Source organism: Oenanthe melanoleuca, chromosome 2 (genome assembly GCF_029582105.1).
Source record: "Oenanthe melanoleuca isolate GR-GAL-2019-014 chromosome 2, OMel1.0, whole genome shotgun sequence".
NCBI lineage: Eukaryota > Metazoa > Chordata > Aves > Passeriformes > Muscicapidae > Oenanthe > Oenanthe melanoleuca.
In genome coordinates, this window is record NC_079335.1 from 28,235,712 (window position 1) to 28,257,276 (window position 21,565).

The window sequence follows — 21,565 nt, forward strand, 5'->3', positions numbered from 1 at the left end:
GCCTCTTCCCTGTAAACAGCAGAACTACACTAATTGGAGCAGACAGATTTGAAGATATAAATTGGACCCTTCTCCTGACTTTAAATTAATTCATTTTTGACATGGAACCTGCTTGTCTTTGAGCAAGTTCTACTTGCAGCTTCATTTGCTAGACATGATTCTTCCATGCCTCCAAAATATTTCAAAAAACATGCACTAAAATGTCACAACAAAACTTGTTTCCTTATTTATTTCTTTAGCATTGTAAAGCAGTCCTAGCTGGGTAATGCACAACTCTTTTTTTTTTTTTCAGTTCTACTTAGAAGTGTAATTTTCTGCTTTCTTATGTGATAGACTGAACTACAGTTATTCGAATGTCAGGACAATTGGTTATTTTGCACTGATGAGAATATTGTGCATATAAACTCATGAAGAGCAAAGCTTTTTTCTAGTATAATAATTAATAGGAGGAAATTGGAAACTAAATATATTTTCAAGTCTTAAGCATTATAAATCTTGGCTTGCAGAACTATAAAACAATTGTCATTTGTTGTATATATGGTAGTTCTGGGTCACAGTACACTTACATTGAAGTTCCTGGCAACTGAGGCTGGAGCTAACATCAAAATAAAGCAGATAAGCATGTGAGACTAAGTAGTTCTGGAGAATTAGCTCTAAGGAATTCCAGTTTCCTCTTGATTTACCTCCTACCATTGGTCAGCTTCTGTGCTTAAGACAACTTCTTAGGTGTGCCAAGACAGCTTGTTATGTTTTTCTTCCATTTAATGTCAAAGTGTCACTTCCATGTGCAGTCTTTCCATCATCAATGTACTTTAATGGTCCATCTCCTCATCAGGCTACCTATTTTCCTGACATTTGTGGAATAATAGTTATCTTTGGCAGCTCTAGCCTCTACTTCACGTGTGGCTGAATTTGGAGAGCGCAGACATGCAGACTTTACAAGCCTTGTTTCCAAAGGAAATCACTCTAAAAAGATACTCTTCTGCCTTTTGTTTTACAAGAAGTGATCTCATTGTAATGAAAACGGATGTCCTATAAAAGACTTTGGCCTGTTTTTCCATTCTAATGAAAGATAAACAATTAACACAACCCAGGATCAGGAGTAAACAAGGAGGGCTAAGTGACAGACCAGTGACCCCACAGAAGGCTTAATGCCCTGTTGAATGCCCTGTCTCTTTAGGAAGGGAAACAGGATTTTCATATCATACATTTTTCATATCATGCCTGATGCTGTCTAGTATATTTCTGATCTGAAATTTAGTAGGTCCCTTATCAGCTCAGTGTGTTTTCCATATTACTTCTATGAGTAGATTCCTTCTATTTCTAATGTCTGTATGAGACTATACCCTCTATCTCTAGGGCTCATATTAAAATGTGGAAAAATACTAATAGAAAATAATGTGAATAATGACAATTCAAAAAGATGCCATGGGAAGAAATTGTAAGAAATATTATCTGGCAAGAAATGCTTTCAGATGACAGAGGTAAAGGGGATGACATAATAAATAGTCATAAAATTATGAAAAAGATAAATGGTCCAAAATTACAGGAAAAGTCACTTCCCATGGTTAGCAGAATGAACATAAAATAACAGATTTTTCTACTTGAGTAAGCTCAGTAATATGATACATGCACTAAGCAGCTGAAATCTCAGAAGTAAAAATAAATTCTGCAATGACAGATGCAGCAAACAGGACCTGTGCAATTGCATGATCCCCCAGGCTCCCAAATTCATGGAAACCTTCCTGTCATCAAATGGTTTCACTTTCAGGACATGCTTGTCTGGTATCACAGAAATTCACCTAAACCTTTTTAATTTTTGTCTTATCTGACATCTCTTTGGCAGAATAGTAGCATTATAGGCTCTGTTTCCCAACCAGTATAAAAGTAATACTCAAGACACTGATTTTTCTGATTATTTATTATGGCACTTCAAAGCACATAAACTCCATTGCTAGGTGTTTCAAACAAGTTAAAAAAAAATAAAAAGGAGGCTTTCAGTTTTAGGCAGTATTTCAGCAGATTTTGGTTAAGAATTTTTAGAATGTTACTAGACATGAAATAAGAGTTTTGCTAGGAAAAGTCTTCTTAAAATAAGGCTTCCTTTCAAGAAAGTGTGCATGTGCTTGCTTGGGCTTATCATGTTCATTGGCTTACTGGTGTATGTATATATATATATACACACTGTGATTAAGAAAATTGTGGGTTTGAAAAAAAAACAAAAAACAAACTGACCTCTAATTGAACACAAATTTAACTTCTCATATTAATACAAAGTAAATAGGATTGGGTGGGTAACATGGAAGGTAGAAAAAACAAAGTTTGGGCTGTGGGATTGATCCAATTTCAAATTTTACTATCTTAGAAAGTAGGGATGTTTGTGCTATATTGGCTTGTTTTGTGCTGAAGGCAGATTGTAGTAGAGCCTAAAACCAAATCAGATTTTTTTGAAACCTCGCTTAAAATTCCACCATAGTAACAACATTTCACTTCATATATTCAATAATTTTATTTAATAGCCTAAGTTCAGGATAGTTACATAATAGTTACATCAGGGCCTTTAAAAAGAATTGCACTCAGCTACTCAGTCCATTGAAACACTAGAAAACAGGGAAAAGGAAAATATGGAGTGAAAAGGAGCTCTGTCCACTGAACTGAGTTGTTTGCAGCAAGCTCCTACTGAACCTGAAGATGTCCTCATGCTTTCTGGTAGACTCTAACACACTTGACACCATTCATGTCACATTCCTAGAAAATAAAAAGAGATGGATTTATTAATTTACCACTCAGTGCAGACCAACAGGGGAAAAAAGACATGTTAAGAGTTGTATTTCAGGCTACCAACCAGCAGCACTTGGGGATCAGAAAGTGGGACTGAACTCACCACCACCAACTGTCCATCCACCAGCTTCCTTGTTATTGTGGTCTTCTTGCCATCCCATTCCTGCTCTTGAATCAATGACCCATCATCTTTTAAGCTGACAAGGGTCTGAAAGAAGAACCTGACCATCAGTATTTTCCCCATGACATTTGGGCAGCACTGAGGCTTTTCAACACCTTGTTCCAAATGAAAGATTCCCACCCCAGCTCACTCAAGAAAAATTTTATCATTGACAAAGACAAAGCCAGAAATTATCTTAAACATTTCATCAATCCTTTTCTTACAGTAACTAACTCACTGCTCTGACACATTTCTGCACCAGAGAGACCTTTGACAGCATCCACAATCCCAATTAACAGGAGCAGAAGATGTTTTCTATTCATCTTTGTACATGGGCTTTGAGCTTTTGTGCAGCATTTATCTGATCTTGCAGTAATAGATGAACTGAACGTGTGTGGCTGGAGGAAGGGGGGTGATAAACAGAGAGCACTCACATGAGAAAATGTGATATATCCTTTGTGTTTTACCCCCTTTGGGACAAATATTCTCCCCACTAGGAGCAAGGAGAAACTGCCTTCTAAAACTGGAGTTTAGTGACTGTAATTCACATGGCTGCCTTGCTGTCTGTGATCCCACCCCACACTGAACCAGGCTCTCTTGTTATGCAAATATGAGACAGAGCAGAAAGGTTAACCCTAGGGCTGAATTGCCTCTGATTAAACATCAATGGCATTTTTTTCCACAGGCTTCAAATGAAGTGGCATTTGGCTTTAACAGGGATTTAGAGGTCTGTTAGTTTTACTGAAAAAATGCTTCTGCTACAAAATGAAAACAGCAAAATACACAAGACTATTGATTTCAGCATTCTCCCTCTTTGGAATTTGCTTAATCCATGTTTAAAAAAATATTTCAATGAGACTTACAGAGACAACTGCTCATCAAATAAAGCATTGTGGATGGCAAAACTTATTTTAGAATAGCACCTCCCTCTGTAAAAGACCCAAAGAATTGCCTTTTATCAACAGAAAATCCAGTATACTGACCTGAGTTTTCCTGCCATCTAATGTATTTTCCTCAAATTTCTCACCAAGCTTGAAGCTGAACTGTGAAGTTTTGAAGGTGCTTTCTGTTTTTATGGTGATTGTGTCCCCATCCTTAATAATGTAAACATCTGGTTTGGCCATGCTTCCCATTTTTCTCATAGCCATACCCACACCTGCAAGGCGAGAGGCACAGAGTGTCACAAAGTCAGTTAAACCCTGAGGCTTAGGGCCACACAAGAATTCAAATACCTAATTCCCATTTAATTAGGCACTTAAGTACACTTGAGAATCAAAGCTCAAGAGCCACAAAGAAAGAGGATGTTTTAAATTTTCCACAGATGAGGAAGGAAAAAAAGCTTATTTGCAGAGTTACTCTTTTGTTTCCTCAGAGAACTAAAGTTAAATTTATTTTCCCCTCTAGAGGATTTGTAAAACTCAAGAACTCAGCACTGATTTTTTTTTTCAAACAGAAATAAATATCAAACAGGAAAACAAATACAAAAGTTTAAACTAAAATTAAATTATTCTCTTCAAATTCTAAACCCTTTAAAAATTCTACAAATTATTTTTTATGGACAGATTAATCCACTTTATTGAAACTTATGCAATAAATACCCTTCCATTAACTTGTACACCATTGCAAACATGCCATTTTAAATTAAATTTCATATTTTGCATCCTGTGTTTAGGATTATCATATCAGAAAAGCATCATGTTTAGAAAAATCATTGTCATAAAAATAGTGCTTAAACACGTATGCTAAAGAAAAAGAAATGGAGAAATGAGCAAAATGAGCAATTTGCAAATGAATTTCTGTGAATTTGAAAATTCATGATGTGAAGGCAGCAGCCCTCAAAACTCTTCAGATTCATCCTGCTTCAGTCCCTGCATTGTTTGGGGAGTTTGCTTGAATCTTTTTGATCTGGAGAATGAAAATACAAATAAGAGGGCAGCCAGCAACAAACATGAATCCATCAAACTGGTAAGTGCATATCTAAACCACAAATTGATATGCAACCAAATGAGGCAGAAAGTAGCACCAAGTCAGTGAGTGCCTGGGTTCTGCAACTGGTGTAGTTAAAAAATGGTGTCAAGTATCACCAGAGCACTCCCCTGGTATGTGGAGGTAAGGGTTGAGTCCTCAAGAGGTAAATAAACTACTTTCCAGACACTGCTTCTCCAGACTCAAATGAGATTCCAGGACTGAGCCTCAAGCTTGAATTCACAGAGAAAAACCAGTTATTCTCAGTCCAGCTTTTCTGATCAGAACTGGAAATTATTGCCACAGTGACCTCCACACACATTCTGTTGCTGTAGTCCAGGCCAGAGTACTCAGGGAAATACTTGATCAGCTGCAGCTTGGGATCCAGCTAAACAGAGATGAGCTGCATGTCTTCCATATGGCAAGAAGTGAAATTCCAATTTCTTTGTCCTCAAGTGTTCTTTTACAGAGAATGAGCAGAATCTTCGTGATCTCATTTATGGTGCATCAATAGGACCAAAGGCAGAGAGTTTCACAGTAGCCAGCAAGGGTGAAATCCAGTAAATTACTGGCTCCTGAAATGTGACTTGGTATAAATTCAATTGCCTAAATTGTAAATGTAAAATGGAAAAGTGACTGGTTTATGATTTTAATCTAAAACCAAACAACAGTCTGTTGCTACCTACACATGGGAGGTGCTCTGCAGTTGCAGCAGCTAATTTCTACTTTGAAGTTGCAACTCAGCACACGCCTAGGTCTGGCCATTGGACATAAGCACCAAGGCATCCTAATCCATGGCTCAACCAAGCTGAGCTCTAAATTCTTGAATTTCCTCCAAGGTCTGTCTTCCAAAGACTTCAGTCCAAAAGGCTCTCATATCATACCTATCACATACTGACAGGCCTCCCAAAATGAAATTACAGCCACCACTGTCTGCAGAGCGCAAATGCAGGAATGCTTTTTGTATTTTGTATGAAGAACACAAGACCTAAAATCCTTCTTCTCCTCCCTCTAAAGGCTACATTTCCTGCCTTTTGAGAAAATATCATGGCTTTCATCTGTGAATAAATTGCAGAAAATAATAGCTCCTGGGGCACACAGACACCACCTGCTATCTATCACCTGTCAGCCGGGATGCTCACAAGGAAAGGGGTAAATTGGAGCGTGCAGATGAGGCTCCTGATCTCTTAGGTGTGCTCTTCATCCGGTAACTTCGTGTTACAAAATGTAGGGCAACCTGGACGCAGGGATAACAAGCCCGGACCATCCCCCTGAGATAAGGGGGCTACTACCCGCAGAAGAAAACAGGCAAATAGCCTCCGGCGGGGCAGGTTACCCAGAGGCAGCCGATGCAGCTGGGGTTAGTGGGGAGGAGACGCCCAAGGTGAGTCCGGGGGAGGCAGCCCCGGCTCAGCAGGTCTGTGTGCGGCCGCGCAGGCGGGCGAACCGGCCCGGTACCGGTACCGGCCCCGGCCCCGCGCTGCCGTGCGGCACCGCCGCCTGCGAGCCGGGCACTGCCGGCAGGGAGGGGCGAGCCGGGCCGAGCCGGGCTAATCCCGGGCGCTGCGGAGGGAGCGGCGGCGAGGGGCCGGCACCAGCCTCTCAGCAATTACCGCGCAAAAAGGGGCGCTGACATCGCTAGGGGCGGCAGCTCTCCCGCCAGCAAAGCGCTGCTGCCGGCCAGCGCTGCATCCCGGAGAACGCCGGCATCGCCCGCCGCCGCCCACCCGCGCTGCATCCCTGCATCCCGGCTCCGGCACCGCGCTCCCGCAGACCTTGGACAGAGCCTCGCCGGCCGGCGGCCGCAGCGCATCCCCGGGCGGCATCCCGGCTTCCATCCCTCCCTCCCGGGGGCGGGGAGCCGCCGGCTTCTTACCCAGCTCCTTCATGTACTCCTCGAAGCCCTCGCTGGAGACGAGGCACCATTTACCCAGGAGCGCGTCGATGGCCATGGCGGCGGCACTGGAGCTGGCGGCGTCCCTGCAGAAACGTGGAGGCAGAAGGACGGGCTGCGGCGAGGCCGGGCCGCCTTTATAGCCGGGCCGGCAACATGTGCTGCGGGAAGAGCCAATGGGGCTCCCGCCGCGCCCCGGCCCCTTCCCCGCCGAGCCCCCGCCCGGCGAGTCCCGCCCGCGGCGGCGGCGGCAAGAGCGGGCACGCAGCGGCACTGCCCGCCCTCCGCCCGCACACGCGGCACCGACACACACACACTCACATTCACACAGACACGCACACACACACAGACAGACAGACAGACACACACACACACACAGACACACACACACACACTCACATTCACACAGACAGTCACACACACACAGACAGACACACACTCACATTCACACAGACAGACACACACACTCACATTCACACAGACAGACACACACAGACACACACACACACACACACACACACACACTCACTCACTCACACACATTCACACAGACAGACACACACACACACTCACTCACACACATTCACACAGACAGACACACACACACACACACACACACACAGACACACACACTCACACAGACAGACACACACATACAGACACACTCACACACACACACACAGACATTCACACAGACACTCACACATACGGACACACAAACAGACATTCACACACACTTACACTCACAGATGCTCAGACAAACATTTACAGACTCACACATGCACACACACACTCACGCACACAGACATTCACACACTCACACAGACACACAGACAGACATTCTCACACACACAGGGACAGACAGACATACCAACAGACATTCACACTCACACAGACAGGCACTAATGCAGACAGACACACTCACACAGACAGACTCACACACTCACAGACGCTCACACAGACACACGCACATAGACACACAGACACATGCACGCAGGCAGACACATCCACACACAGATACACACGCTCGCACACTCTCACTCATACACTCACTCATACACATACACTCACAACCCCTCTTTGCACCCCAGCACCACCCAGGAATGGTGGGACTCTTCCAGAGCTGTCCTGCCAAGGGATGTCGTGGCCTCAACACTCCTTAGAGCACAGACTCCATCTGGCGTGGTGAGAGTCCAGCATGCTGAGTGCCGGTACCCATGTGCTCCTAGCTAGACTCTGAATGCTAAATTATGCTGTTTATTACATGTCATGGGTTTTTTGAAGGCTAATTCAAAAAATCATCATATGGCACAGAGATAGATCGATAAGGCATCAGCATCCCAAAGCAGTTTATTGGGTTTGATTGCCAGGCTTCCCAACAACTCCCGCTGGTGCATCACATATTATTGAACTACAGCACTCCATAGTCACTGTGACCCAGGAACAGACATTCTACATACACACAGTGGTCAGTTTAGCAAACAAAATCAATCAAAATACAGAATTGATGTGGGTGCTTGCTGTACTCAGCAAAAACCAAAGCCTGAATGCAACCTCATGCTTTAGCATGAAAAATGGAAATGGAAAAATGGAAATAGCAGGAAAAATGGAGATATGATATCTTGGTTTTAGTCCATACTGAACTGCAATTCCTACTTCTTAAAGTAGCAGCTGCCACTGCTGTATACTGGCACAGAAGTGGTATCAAAAAACTACACTCTGTCAACAGGCCCTGTAAGATTTTGACCAATCTTTTGTCAGATTCTGTCAGGTGAGTGGAGATATTTACTGTCATATTCTGTGAGGAAGCTGCTATTTTTAAGGCACCAAAAAAAATCCTGATTCCAACCTACTCCCAAAATTTGTTTCCAGCATTAGGGTTGTGCCAATCTCTGCCTCTTTTGGCCTTTCATCCATCACACTGGATGAAACCCACAGCTACTTTCTCCTGTCTGAAAAAAGAGAAATGTGAAGATAACATTTGGTGTCTTAAGGTTTTTTTATGGAATAACTGTTACTACACTTCTCTGCTAGTACTTTCATGAAAGAGTTGGAGATGAAGGTATCAAAACCAGAGAAGACAACAAGGCAGGTCCTGTGCTGGTTCCAGCATTTCACAACATGAGAAGGTGCCATAAAGCCAAATGTTTTGGAACAAGGACTTTTTCCTGTACACTTTGCTGTGATACAACTTCACACAGCAAATAGAAGGTTCAAGACTGTAGAAAGTCAGATTTGTCATACACAAAATAAATAGATAATTTTTAACTGATTTTTTAAAAAAAATTTCTGTAACTATCCTTCCCTACAGAGCTGTCTTTAATTACTTTCTGCCTCTCTGACTATATGCTTGCTTTTAATATGCAAACAACATTATAGCGTCTGCTCGTAAGACAGCAAGTCACATTGCTTCTTTTTTGTGTCATTAAGTAGGTACATTGAAACACAAGACTTTCAACATTCCTCCACCTTGTTTTTATTTTTTTTAAATTCATCTTGTGTGTGCATGTGTCTTGTGGAAGAGATTTCAGAGTAAATGTTATATTAGGGTGATGTTTACTGACTAATTCATAATAGTTGAATCAACATGCTGTCCATCTCTGGTTGCTTACTGAAAGGATAAATGAAAAGCCATTAGATTAGGGATCAAACAGAATCATCCTTCAGGAATTAGGAAGTCTTCAGTATGGTAGAGCAGGGACAATTTCTAGAAATAGAAATCTTGGCTTTACTCCACATACACTAGCAAATAATTTTGGATCCACATTTCTCCAGTGCTGCCTGCAGATGGCTTACGATATGCAAATGGTAGTCAGGTATAAGTGCTGATAATGCAGCAGAAGATGTAAAATCCACTATTTCCATCTAGTGGTGAGATAATATTCCTGGATCTGAAGTACCTGAAGATCCAGTTACCTACCTGTGCTCAACATTGCTACAGTTTTGAATCCTCCCACAAGTCATTTGTTCTGATTTATTCTCCTTACAAATTTTCAGGTCTAGGCATGTAAATTCATGCAAGACATAAGAAGAAAATAGACTCTTATCTCTCTTTTCTGAAATGCAGATTGCTAGTATACAGTGAAAAATTTGCACTCAATTCTTACAAAGTTCTCATGTTTCCAGTGATATTACTAGCTGTGATATCATGAATGCCACATCTCAAAACTTCTTTGGAACTGAATTGTGCTGAAACTGTCTGTGTAGCAAATAAAGTAACCATAGGGGTCAGAGATGAATCCTTCTGGGTAAAGGTACAAGTGGCCTGGGCTACAAAATACACATTGTTCTTTATCTTGACAGTACAGTGTATATTTGCCAAATACAGCTTTAACTTTGGGAGGCAAACTAAAATGTTCAGATATCCAGAGATGCTTGAGCCACAGGGATTCATCCCTGTAAATCTCAGTTCCTGCCTGGTTTGAGGCTGACATCACAATCAGACCTCTTGTGTTTGTGTAGTCTCCTCTTTAGATGCATGAAAAGAGAAGCAGCAAATACACGCACACCCATGGATGGCATTGAATTACTATGCCACATATTACTGTTTCAGTGCAGACAGAATAAATTCTCCAAAGTTTTTCTCATTTCCACATTGGATTATATATTGTCCAAGAAAAGTAGAATGAAATTTACAACGAGAAGTGTAATTTTTTCTGAGGAAATGAGCTGCACGGCAAGCACGTAGCCACATTGAGGAGCAACCACCACCTTGGCAGCTGGAGCCTAACCAGGGTGGATGTTTTCCTGAGGTAGTCAAAACCTTGCACCTTGTAGGAGGGGAGGATATTACAGTCCTGCATTACCAAGGGCAAGGCAAAAGAGTGCACAGAGACCTTCGTGCTGCTCCTTCAGGCAGGTGTGAGCTGTGCAGTGATGCTTCATCTGGCGTGGGATCTGGGGAGCTGTGGCCAGCAGTGCTTGAGGTTTCTCTTCACGTAGCCATAGATTCACCTCCTGCATGCAAGCTAAGCCATATTTTGTCTTCTGGAGTCACAACACCTGCTGCTTGGGAAGGGCAGAGCACTGCCTCCTCGTCTGCAACATATCACTAATCAGGTTCTATAGGAGGTGTAACTCTTTCTCTAGACCTTTACTCATTAAACTGCCCATATGTTTAGGTTGGAGTGAACCCAATCTGATAGCACTGTGCTCTACTGTATAAGGGAGGATCTTGCTTTCCTCCTAGTATACAGATATATTGTGTATATAGACCACCTTTTCTAAGTGGTAGGCTTCTTTTATAGAAGATTTCCTCTTGAAAAAGCCTTAAAAGATTGTCAGAAAAATTGGACATCACTGCCCAAATTTTACTCTTCAGCCTATCCCTAGCTGTGGAAAAAAGTTAAAGCAGTCCATGAATAAGAGTTACTCACCCCCAAGGCATGGATGGGAAATTGCATAGGTAGCACAGTTTTGTTTCTGTTTCCTTGTTGTACAAGTGTGGTTTTCCCTTCCCAGCCATGTCATCACTGGGCAGGCATGATGAAACACATGCTAGAGTTGCCTAGCTGGCCTAAGGAAGCTTTGCCACTCAAGAGTTTGCTTGTGCAATACTAGACCAGGGATTATGAAGCAACAATGCACAAACCTGCAAGTTCTCCTTTATATGTCGATGTGCACAAGATCTCCTGGTGTATCAGCATTTCATTAGCTCTGAGCTAGGAGAGCTGGGCATAGCTTGTGTTTTATCAATGAGCTTTGTGCAATACATCTGGTTTTGAGTCAAAACAGAGCCTGTTGCTCTCCAGCACGGAGCATGGGTCCAAAGACTCCCTGCTGTGGATCTGGAGACTGCTGCTGCCCTGGGCTGCCAGCTGCCGGTGGCAGGCTCACGTGTGCTGGTGCTCCTCGTGGCACAGAGCATTACTGTAATGCAATTAGGGCGCCGGCAGCCTGAGCCCAGCTCCTCTACGTTGTCAGCAGCACGTTCAAAGCAAGGTTAAAGGGAAATGCTTCTAGGGCAAAGTTTACTGTGGCAATGGTGTCACTGACTGTAGCCTGCCTCAGTGATGAGAGAGAAAGCTCCAGAAGCTTGCAATGACATGAAACAGATCTCCAGGCTTCATTTTCCTCATTCCAGATGAAAAATAATCCAATGTTAAATCCAGCCCAAGTCACAGGGACTGCAGATATGTGAGCTTGTGCCTAACTTTGAAAGCTTTGAAAAGCCATTTTTATTTAGCAGTAGTATCTACCCTGAATAGCAAACATCCACACATTAGAATAAAAATCTTTTTTATTTATCTGCATAATTTTATAATCAGAATAGTCATTACAATGCTAAAAAAGAGATCGAGCTGATTACAAATCTTTCATAGCTATAGTTTTAGTACTGAAAAAGCCTTTGATTCACATAAAACAAAAGCACATTAGCAGGGAATACCTGCTCACAGAAGAGACTTTCAAAAAGTAAATACTCTGGCATGGCTTTTAGAAACATCAGACATACCAAAAAATCATCCCAAATGATGTTTCTGTAAATAAAGACGAATAAAACCTCTACTTTGTCCCTTCTGTGTAATCTGGAAAAAGAAGGACATAAGGGCAAGGACAAGGAATGTCAAAATTATTTTGAATAGATAATGATAATACAAATATTTCTACCAAAGATGAATAATTGGATTATGAAATTTGGAATCAATAAAGAACAGAAGTGCCTACTGGATTTTAAAAGGGTATATAAAGCTTTAGCTTTTTTCTTTTATTTCTTATTGTAAGTAGAGTTCCATTACTAAGGATATTGATCAACCAACCCTGTGAAGGGAGAAAACCACTTTTTCAGGAGAAAAATAAGGTTTCATTTATAGCCATGCTTTTCATTCTCAGGATGTCACAAAGGAGAGCATCATACTACAGAAATTTGAAGGACAGAGCCTGACACTCATACTCTACAGAAGAAAGGTCTTCTCATTGTGATGTGGATATCAACACCTTTCCCATGAAAGCTGGAGAGGGGCTGCAATTGCTCCTCCAGCTGTTGGCCAAAATCATGTAGTAGGGCACTAGGAATATGTGTAGGCTGTCTACCCGACCAGGGCTCCCAAAGGACTTCATCCTGAGGTGACAAGGGCTTAGGTACAAAATGCCTGAGGCATGTTGATGAGGGTTCCTTTTCACCAAACAGCACAAGCCTTCTCACACTTGCACACAGCAGGAAGAGAGACGCTCCCCGGGCTGCTGCTCAATGTATTAGCTTCCAGCTCTGACTCACCTTTCAAGACCTCATTTTTCATGGACTGTGGAAGAACACGGGGGAAAAACCCTTTGGAAGCTAAAGCTAGCTTTTACTATTATCCTGTTCCCATTGCCAACATGCTGTTTGCCAAGAGGGTTGACTGCATGACTCGTGTTCAAAAGTCTTCTATGAAAATTCTTGCCTCTGGCATTTCAAGCTACCATGCAGGACAAGCAGGTATTTTCCTGCTTGGTCTTCTAGACTTGAAAAAAATCTCACAGTATTTGGGTTTACATCCCTGATTCCATCTCAAGATTTGATGTTACCTATCTAACAATCAGACCAGAGGAAATCTCTAAGGAAGTAGGAAATTACTCTGCAGTTCCCTGATATTTTCCCTATGCTTCTGCCAAAAGTTTTTGGTACTGACTCTGCCACCTTTTCTTCCATGTGCAGTTTAACTTGATATCAATCTAGCTATTTGAAGGAAAGAAGAAATCATCTGATTCTTAAATTTCTCATCCCCACTAAACACTCTGAAATTCATTTGAGCAGTGGATTTTGAAGTCAAGTTCTATAAATCTTCATCTATAAAAAGATACTTTTAAAACTCCATGAAAATATTTATTGTTTCTTTTATTCATGCAAGTGACTTGAACCACTCAGATTCCCCTACAGTGAAAAGACAATTCCATTCACCCATGCAGAGACTGTGTTGGAGAGGATGAACTTGCTGGCTTTGCATGCCAACCACATTATTTTTATAGTAAGGCTAGTCTTTGACTCTTTGTTGAAAAAGAGGGGAGGATTCAAAAGAAACAGAGCAGTGCCTGAAGGAACTTGCTTTGCCTCCTACCTGTTCTCTGAACTTCCTGCAGGGATTGTCAGTCTGAATTGTGCAAATCTGTCCACTAAGGATGTCTTTCCCGGGCTTTGCTCCTATTGACCAAGCATTCCCTTCAAAAACATGTGTGCTGGTCCAATTTTCCAGTTATTTTGCCTTAAAAGAAATATTCATTCATATGGAAACAAGTCAAACTCACCTCTTCCAGTGAAGCACAATGCAAAGATCTCCTCTGAAGTGCTATTAACCCTGTCAGGACATAGGAGACTGTAGTGAAGCAGAATCTCTAGGCTTGCCTTAACTCTGCTTTCAAGTACCACTTTGGAACTTCAGGAGTCATGATCAAAACAGGTCAGCAGATCCCTTGCCTTCACACCCCTAACATTTTCTCCCTGGGCACATCCTTAGTTTTGTAAAATCCTGAGACCAGCTCAATGTAAAGACCATTTATTGTTAAGTTAATCAAAAGCAAAGTACCACCTCTACCTGTTCATGCTGCTCCATCCCAACATTTATCAGCTTACAGGGCAAGGCTGAGCAGGAAGCAGGGAACATGGAGTGGTCTACCAGCAGCAGAGTATCTTGGCTGCTTGAAGCTACTGCATGCTCTTGGTAAACACTAAAAAAGGGCTCAGAAGAATGGCTCAGGCCTTCCAAGGGGAAAAGGGGAGCCTGGATGAGATCAAACAATACCAGTAAGGAAAAAAACTATTAGGCCAGGAGATGGAGAAGGCAGAGAAGATGGAAGAGGCATCAAAGACAGGCAACACATTGGTCTCAACGTGACTCCAAGCCCCTCAATGAAAAGGAAGGGCCTGCATCCAGGGAAACTGGCTGCACATGGAGTTGGTGAGCCAGAAATTCTTAAAACTGCAAGGAGTGTATACACACGTAAGAGATACATTTGAAAGCAAGCATCTTGAGAACTGTTAAATACAGTCACAGGATATTCAACTTTTGAGGGTATTTTCTGGCTTCCTTATACCACGTAAAGTTCTTGGTCATTTAAAATTCAAACAAGCAGTGAAGAACTTGCAATATTTACTAACATTGCTGCTCCTAGTTGAAATCTTTAATAAAAATACCATTATCTTTTTCTAAAAACAGTGCTGCAGATAATTAAAAAGGGAGCCAGGTTGCTGAATGTGTTTACCAGAATGGCATATTCATCCATTTCAAGACTATTTTTTCTGTGCACTGATAAGAATGTCTAAATAGGTATTTGTACAATGAAAAGATCTAAGATGATTCTAGTAATTGCTAAATCTCCAGGCATTACAGATTTAGCCATTTGAATGTCATCACCTGCTATCAGACATCCTGCATGGCCATGGTATTTGCATTTAGGCAATCCTAGTTTTTTTAGGGTATGTTCCAGTTCCTTTTATAGTTGGGCAAGCGCCCACATTTTTGGTGGGATACAATAATCAAGATTAGTGGGCTAAAGACTAACACCATGCAAAGTCAGTGCTCACCCAGACACGCTTTGCTGTGCATGAGTGACCTTAATACCCTGTACATCCCCAGTGCTGGCCTGTGCATGTCAGGAAGCTGTCAGAGCTTTGTTTGGGGCAATCAGCAGCAGGGGCTGGGAGTGCAGGAGCAGCTTGCAGCAAAGCTATCTAAATGCTCAGGGAAGAAAGTCATTACAGATTATCCTTAACGTACTTGAAAAATAAATTTGTACCTTTATCTCCACAGGACAGGGAGACCAATTTTCTACACATTAGCATAATAATCATCAGAGTGCCTTCTTGCCCATCTTGCTTGTTTGTATCACTCCAGTATCTTGTAGTCTCGAGGATGCACATTTTTAGCTTGATTTTTCTGTCCTGTAGGTTTGCTTTACATGTTGCGTATTAAAAAGCTTTTTTTAATTACTTACAGTCATTAGTTCTTTTTCATGCACAAAACATATCAGAGCTTGATCACTGCAAACTGCAGCTCCCAGCACCCACAGCAAAAGCAGGACCAGCCTACACCTCATCCCCTGAATAGCTGGTGATCTCTCAATGGTGACATTGCAGGCCTTTGGCCTAACCTATGTAGGAAGATTGGGCATGTATGGATTAAAATGAAAGCACTTAGCAAAAGTGTGTGGTTTTACAGAGCAGGATGCCTACCCATGCTAGTAAAGCAAAAAAATAAGCTACCTTTCTTTGACAACAGAAGGGATTCATTTTGGTGATAAAAAACTAGCCAGGATCTTAATTTTTCTCCCTTTTCTATTCATAAATATTAGCCCCAATCTCAGACCAAAATAAATACTATAGAAACTTAATTATATGAATAATTAATTATTAATTACTTAACTCCTGTTTAACTCTTTAAGCACTTATAGATGGCTAATTGTACACTGATGTACAGACTGTCAAAGAAAGAAAAAAAAAACACAAAAATCATTGATTTGTTACAGTAAGAGGGCTTTTGAACATATGAATACATGATTAACCAGGGGAACAATTATTGTGCATAGGTCTTCCACTTGAACAATTCTCACTCTTCCTGCAAAGCTTTTTCAGATAAAGTCATGGTATATGATGTTACTCTAAACTGTGGGAAAAACAAAACAAAATAAAACAATAAAACAACCTGTCCTTTGTACATTCTTATTTCAATTTGGTCCTCTTCTACAGTACTCCTCTAGCTTGGCAGGATTTAAAATCCTCTCCATTTCAGGTGTTCTCATAATCCATTTGCTATAAGGGAGCTCAGTAGCATGTTTAGCAGCTCAGCACTTCAAAACCATTCAGAAGAGCTGGTGACCTAATAAAAAAAAAAGGTTTCCAGGACAGAAAAGGTATTTACCCCAGATAAATTTTCACATCTCTTGTTTCCACATCCAAATTTCATTGAATTATCTTATCTCACACTCTTCTGTTTGTTGCAAACACATGGGAAACACCCAATGTCTTTAGCACAGCTCTCCTTCTCCAAAATAAGACATCACCTTGACTTCAACACTCTAATGAAGAACTTGCAAAGAATTACATTGACAGTGCTATTTAAAACCATATGGCTTCCAGAATAGACAGTGTCCCTTTAATAAGCTTGGCAAAAGTAAGGTAAAACTAGTTTCAAATTTGTGTCCTAAATATGCTGCCAACTTTGGAAATGCATATACTAGTTTTAGAGAAATCAGGCATCTGATTATAAAAAGGTAAAAGTAAAGCCTCTCAAGAATACCACACCTGCAATTCTCAAAACTGGAACTACATTTTGGTTATGAACAAAACTGATATACATGAAATACATGAGCATCTGACACCTTCACCTGCACAGCCTCAGGAGAGATGGACCATTCCAAACCCACAGAGCTTTGCAATACAGATGAGACACCTAAGCAATTACTTTAATAAATAGTAGGGTTAGACATTAGAATATAAACACCAAATAAAGCTCTCCCTTTGATGTTTATAAAATAGTTAATGAAATATCCCAAAAGTGAGTGACGAAACCACTACAAAACTGGACTTCAAAGATAGCCCTTTTCTCCAACTATCAAAAAAACTAACTTGAGCTAAACTTAGTTATTTTTATACAGGATGAGTAACTCTACTATGTGTTGACAGTCCCATAACCTTGTTACTTTAATAGCTGAGCTAAATTTACATTTAGCAAATTCCCCACTTCCTTCAAAAAAAGAGGAAGAAAGCAGTAGGGACTTAGCAACAGATGTATTATAAACATAGTAGCACAAAAACCACTCCACATTCATAGCCTGCTGTCCCCCAGCTAAATCAATGATGAATTCTTTGAAAAGTTTTCTTCAAATTTTTAGTAACTTTAACAGCTTTCAAATAATAATAATAACCACTCTAAAAATGTTTTGCCTTACACTTATAGAAATTTTGCAGGAAATAATATTCAAAGAGATCTGGCTTCATTGCAGTATTAATTTAATTGCTAATGCGCATTATTCACATTGATATGCAAATACATGTGATCTTAGTCCAACATGCAGCTGCTTAGAAAGATGCATTCATGCATCTTATGCCACTCTGACCCACTGATGTTAGAAGATCTGATCCAGCATGTTCTCCTTCAAGAGAAGGCAGGGAACATCTATTCTTTTGGCCGTCTCTCAGATTTTGTTGCATAGGAAATAGCCTTCTGTGCAGCCTGCTGTTTCTAACACATGTAGATGCAAACACACTTGCTTTTCCATTCTTCAGGGATTCTTCTTGTTTTTCTGTTCTTCCTTAAGGTCTTTTGCATTACATCTGGACTCCAGTGCTGATAACATTTCCCCTGTTGTCAAGTGGGCTCCCTTCATTATCAGTCGATCTCCATCAGCTATAAATGAAGAAAACTTTAAGAAGTCACAAAGTGACAACTACTCTGGTGTGCAGTTGTTTTGAACATATAAATCCAAATACACAGTTCACCTTGTCTGATTAGAAAGTACTCCAGCTCCAAGGAACCTGACTATGCACCACCACCAAACAAACATACCAAACTGCACACAGCATGCATTTCATTTTCATTTCTGCATTTCATTATTGAAAATTCTGAAGCATTTGTCTAGGTATGCCTACAGAAAGAACATATTTGATAAGAATAGCTCAGACTGTGCCCCCAAAGTCACATCACAAAAGGCAAAGAAGGCACTGGAAGGCACAATTTCCACACATGGCTAAGCATTTCAGCAGCCTGCTGTCTGTGGTTCATTTAATGTACTTCTTCAGCCAAAACAACAAATTGGTTCACACAATCTTGTGCTTATAATGCAAAAAAAAAAAAAAAAAATAGGAAGCACTAGGATTTCTAGAATTTTGAAATAATTTATTTTAAAACAGGCAGGGAACAGTAGAAGTTGAATATTACCCAAATTAATTATTTTGCAAGATTTGCAAGTACAAAACCAATACCCAAATGCATATAGTGAAATACCATGCCAAGAATCCATGTTCCAGCCTCATCTTTGCCAACTATAAGGGCTACAGGAGAAAAATCAGCTCTTAAAAATGAAGAGTTTAGAGATATCTTGGCACTAATGAGATAAACTGGTTTGGGTTTACACTGTGAAAAAACATAGAGCTTTACTGCTTTAGTCTTAATACATCACAAGGATGGGAAAGACAGAGGAATGGGGGAGAGACAAGTAACATTGAAATAGGTAGACTTTCCTAAGCAAAACAAAGCCATTCAACACTTTTGACATTTCCACCAATTCAAAAATTTGGAAGTTTAAAGATAAGAGGAATCAATATTAATGAAAACTTTCATGGGCTACATGACATATTGGTCCATTACAACACAGCAGGAAAGAAGATGCAGCCAGAGAAAAGGACAAAAGCAGATTAGAGCCATCTGTTCATAGCCTAGAATCTGGGATGCTTCCAGAACTGATGAAATTTCCACCACCAATTCCCTGCCTGCTCACTATATCCTCAAAGGAAACCAAGAAATGTGTTGTACGTGGTTGACCTCTTTCTGCAGGTCCATCTGTACATGTATAGCCTCCCCCATCTGAGCAGTTCCTTCAACTAAAGGTATTCAACCTTCTGTTCTCAAGACTGAGATGCCTCCACCACAGGCAACATAAAAAAATTACAGAAAGCAAAAAACCAAAAATATTATTATATAAAAAGAGAGCCACATTTACTTTCCTGGAATTATACCTGACTGCAAGGTCACAAAAGTACATCACTACAAAAGTACACTCAGCTCCAGTGTTTTCAGTTGCTGGATCTAAGATCCCTTAGATCTAACAATAGTAGAGACATATATACACATTTATCTAGACATCAGGCTGTTAGTGACACCCTCTCTTTCTTTTTTTCCTGCCAGCTGCACATCCAGTTATGGACCAGAAGAAAAAAAAAACAAACATTACAGTTAAAAAAAAAAATACAGAATACAGTAACACTGTAGCAACACAAACCCAGGGGTTTTTTGTCTGTTTAGAAACAAATTCCTTACCAAACATAACATCTATAACTGGTTCAGATCCATCATGTCTCACATCAGCAGTCACTTCACAGTTTGTATTAGTAGCTTGGACTTTTTTATGGTAAATACATTGGAGAAATTTTCTGAAAATATATTAAAAATATATTAAATAAGTTGTAGACAGAAATTAAAGAAAGCATACCTTTAAAGCTAACTTGTGTATATCAATATTGCTGGGCAAAAAAGTAAAAACAAAATAGGATTTGTACTTAAGTTCAGACAGGTATTTCTTATGAGAGATTCACTCTTAAAAATCCAAATGGTTATTCCTTATACAGTAACATGAAAAAAGCATACCAAAGAACTTTGTAAAACTCCAGTGTATACGTTTTCTGTGTTTCTCTTAGTTAGATTAGTAACAAGAATTAAAAAAAAATAAACAGCAAAGGCATTCATTTCATTTTTCTTTATACATCATTTGCTTGCCAACGTTTTCCTGTTTGGGTTTGAGACAGCATTTATTTATATGACATCTTTGGTCTCCTGTAGATTTCTGAAATGCATGACAGCCACTTTAAGCTGCTATTCTGGCAGTTTAAAGATACTCTAAGTTAAGCTAACTTCATTTTAAAAGTAGATGTGCCTGTAAAGTCATTACAAAACGGCATTTTGGAATAGTTTGGTGCAGAACCTACATCGCTGGAGAAGCACAATCCCTTAAATTCCTCCAGCAATCAATGACGGGGATCGAGGCGCCGCTGCTGCCCCGCTCCCGCAGCTGGAGCGCTCACACAGCCCCAGTGCGGGGCGGCCGCGGAGCGCTCGGGTGCAGCTCGGGGCACGCCTACGCCAAGGGCCGGGCCGGCCACAGGCGCCGGAGCAGCAGCACGGAACCACCCCGGGAGCAAAATCCCGGCCCTGCGCCCGCCGGGACGCGCGGAGCCCGCGCAGAACCGCCCGGCCGGGAGGCCGCAGGAAGGGCGTACGGAGGGCGCCGGGGCGTCTACAGACAGGGAGCCCGGGCAGAGCGGCCGGGGGCCAGGGCCGCCCCCGCAGCCCCCTCACCTGGTGCTCTCCACGTTGGGCTCGAAGGGGCAGAACCGCACCACGATACTCTTCACCGGCCGCAGCACCAGGCTCACCTTGGACGCCATCTTCTCCCCGCCCCCTACTACAGCTCCCGGCAGCCCCCGCGCAGGGGCGCTCGGCGGCGTGGCCGCGCCGGGCCGCCCCGCGGGCACCTGGGAACTGAGGCCCGGGGAGGCGCTGCCTTGGCTGTGGCGGCTGCCGGCCCCACGAGCCTCGTTTAATATCCCGAGGCGCTGGGCCAGGCTCCTTCCCGGCTGTGCAGGGACAGCGCCAGCTGACCTGCCCGTGTCAGACAATCATAGACTGGCTTGGGTTGGAAAGGAGTTTTAATTTCTCGTCGTTCCAACCACTATCTCTGTGAAGGGGCACCTTTCACCAGACCAGTTGCTCAAAGCTCCATCCTCCATCCCACTTGCACTTGAACACCTCCAAGGATGAAGCATCCGCAGTTTCTCGGGACAAGTTATTCCAGTGCTTCATCACCCTCACAGCAAAGAATTTCTTTCTAATAGTCTCATCTAAACTGACTGCCAGTTTGAAGCCATTCCCCCTTGTTCTGTCACTACATGCTCTTGTAAAAAGTCCCTGTTCCACTTTCTTGTAGGCTCCCTTTGGTACTGGAGGCAACAACAAGGTCTCCCCCATAGACTTATCTCCTCCAGCCACGACTCTCAGCCTTTCCTTGCAGGAGGGATGCTCCATCCCTCTGATCATATTCGTGGTCCTTCTCTGGACCAGCAGGTCGATGTCCTCCGTGTA

General features: G+C 41.8%; 2 protein-coding genes across 2 annotated transcripts; both read right to left on the reverse strand.

Annotated features, from left to right (window-relative positions):
- Positions 1-2,494: 2,494 nt before the first annotated feature.
- FABP5 (fatty acid binding protein 5) lies at positions 2,495-7,030 on the reverse strand. The gene is made up of 4 exons (XM_056485278.1): positions 6,783-7,030; positions 3,925-4,097; positions 2,885-2,989; positions 2,495-2,748 (listed from the first exon to the last, which is right to left on the reverse strand). Exons 1-4 carry the CDS (start codon positions 6,856-6,858, stop codon positions 2,698-2,700), a joined length of 405 nt encoding a protein of 134 aa, XP_056341253.1. The 5' UTR covers positions 6,859-7,030; the 3' UTR covers positions 2,495-2,697.
- A 10,674-nt stretch (positions 7,031-17,704) lies between these two features.
- On the reverse strand, positions 17,705-20,917 carry MRPL53 (mitochondrial ribosomal protein L53). The gene is made up of 3 exons (XM_056485146.1): positions 20,783-20,917; positions 19,748-19,860; positions 17,705-18,118 (listed from the first exon to the last, which is right to left on the reverse strand). The coding sequence occupies exons 1-3, from the start codon at positions 20,869-20,871 to the stop codon at positions 17,994-17,996; spliced, it is 327 nt and encodes a 108-aa protein (XP_056341121.1). The 5' UTR covers positions 20,872-20,917; the 3' UTR covers positions 17,705-17,993.
- Between the last annotated feature and the right edge of the window lie 648 nt (positions 20,918-21,565).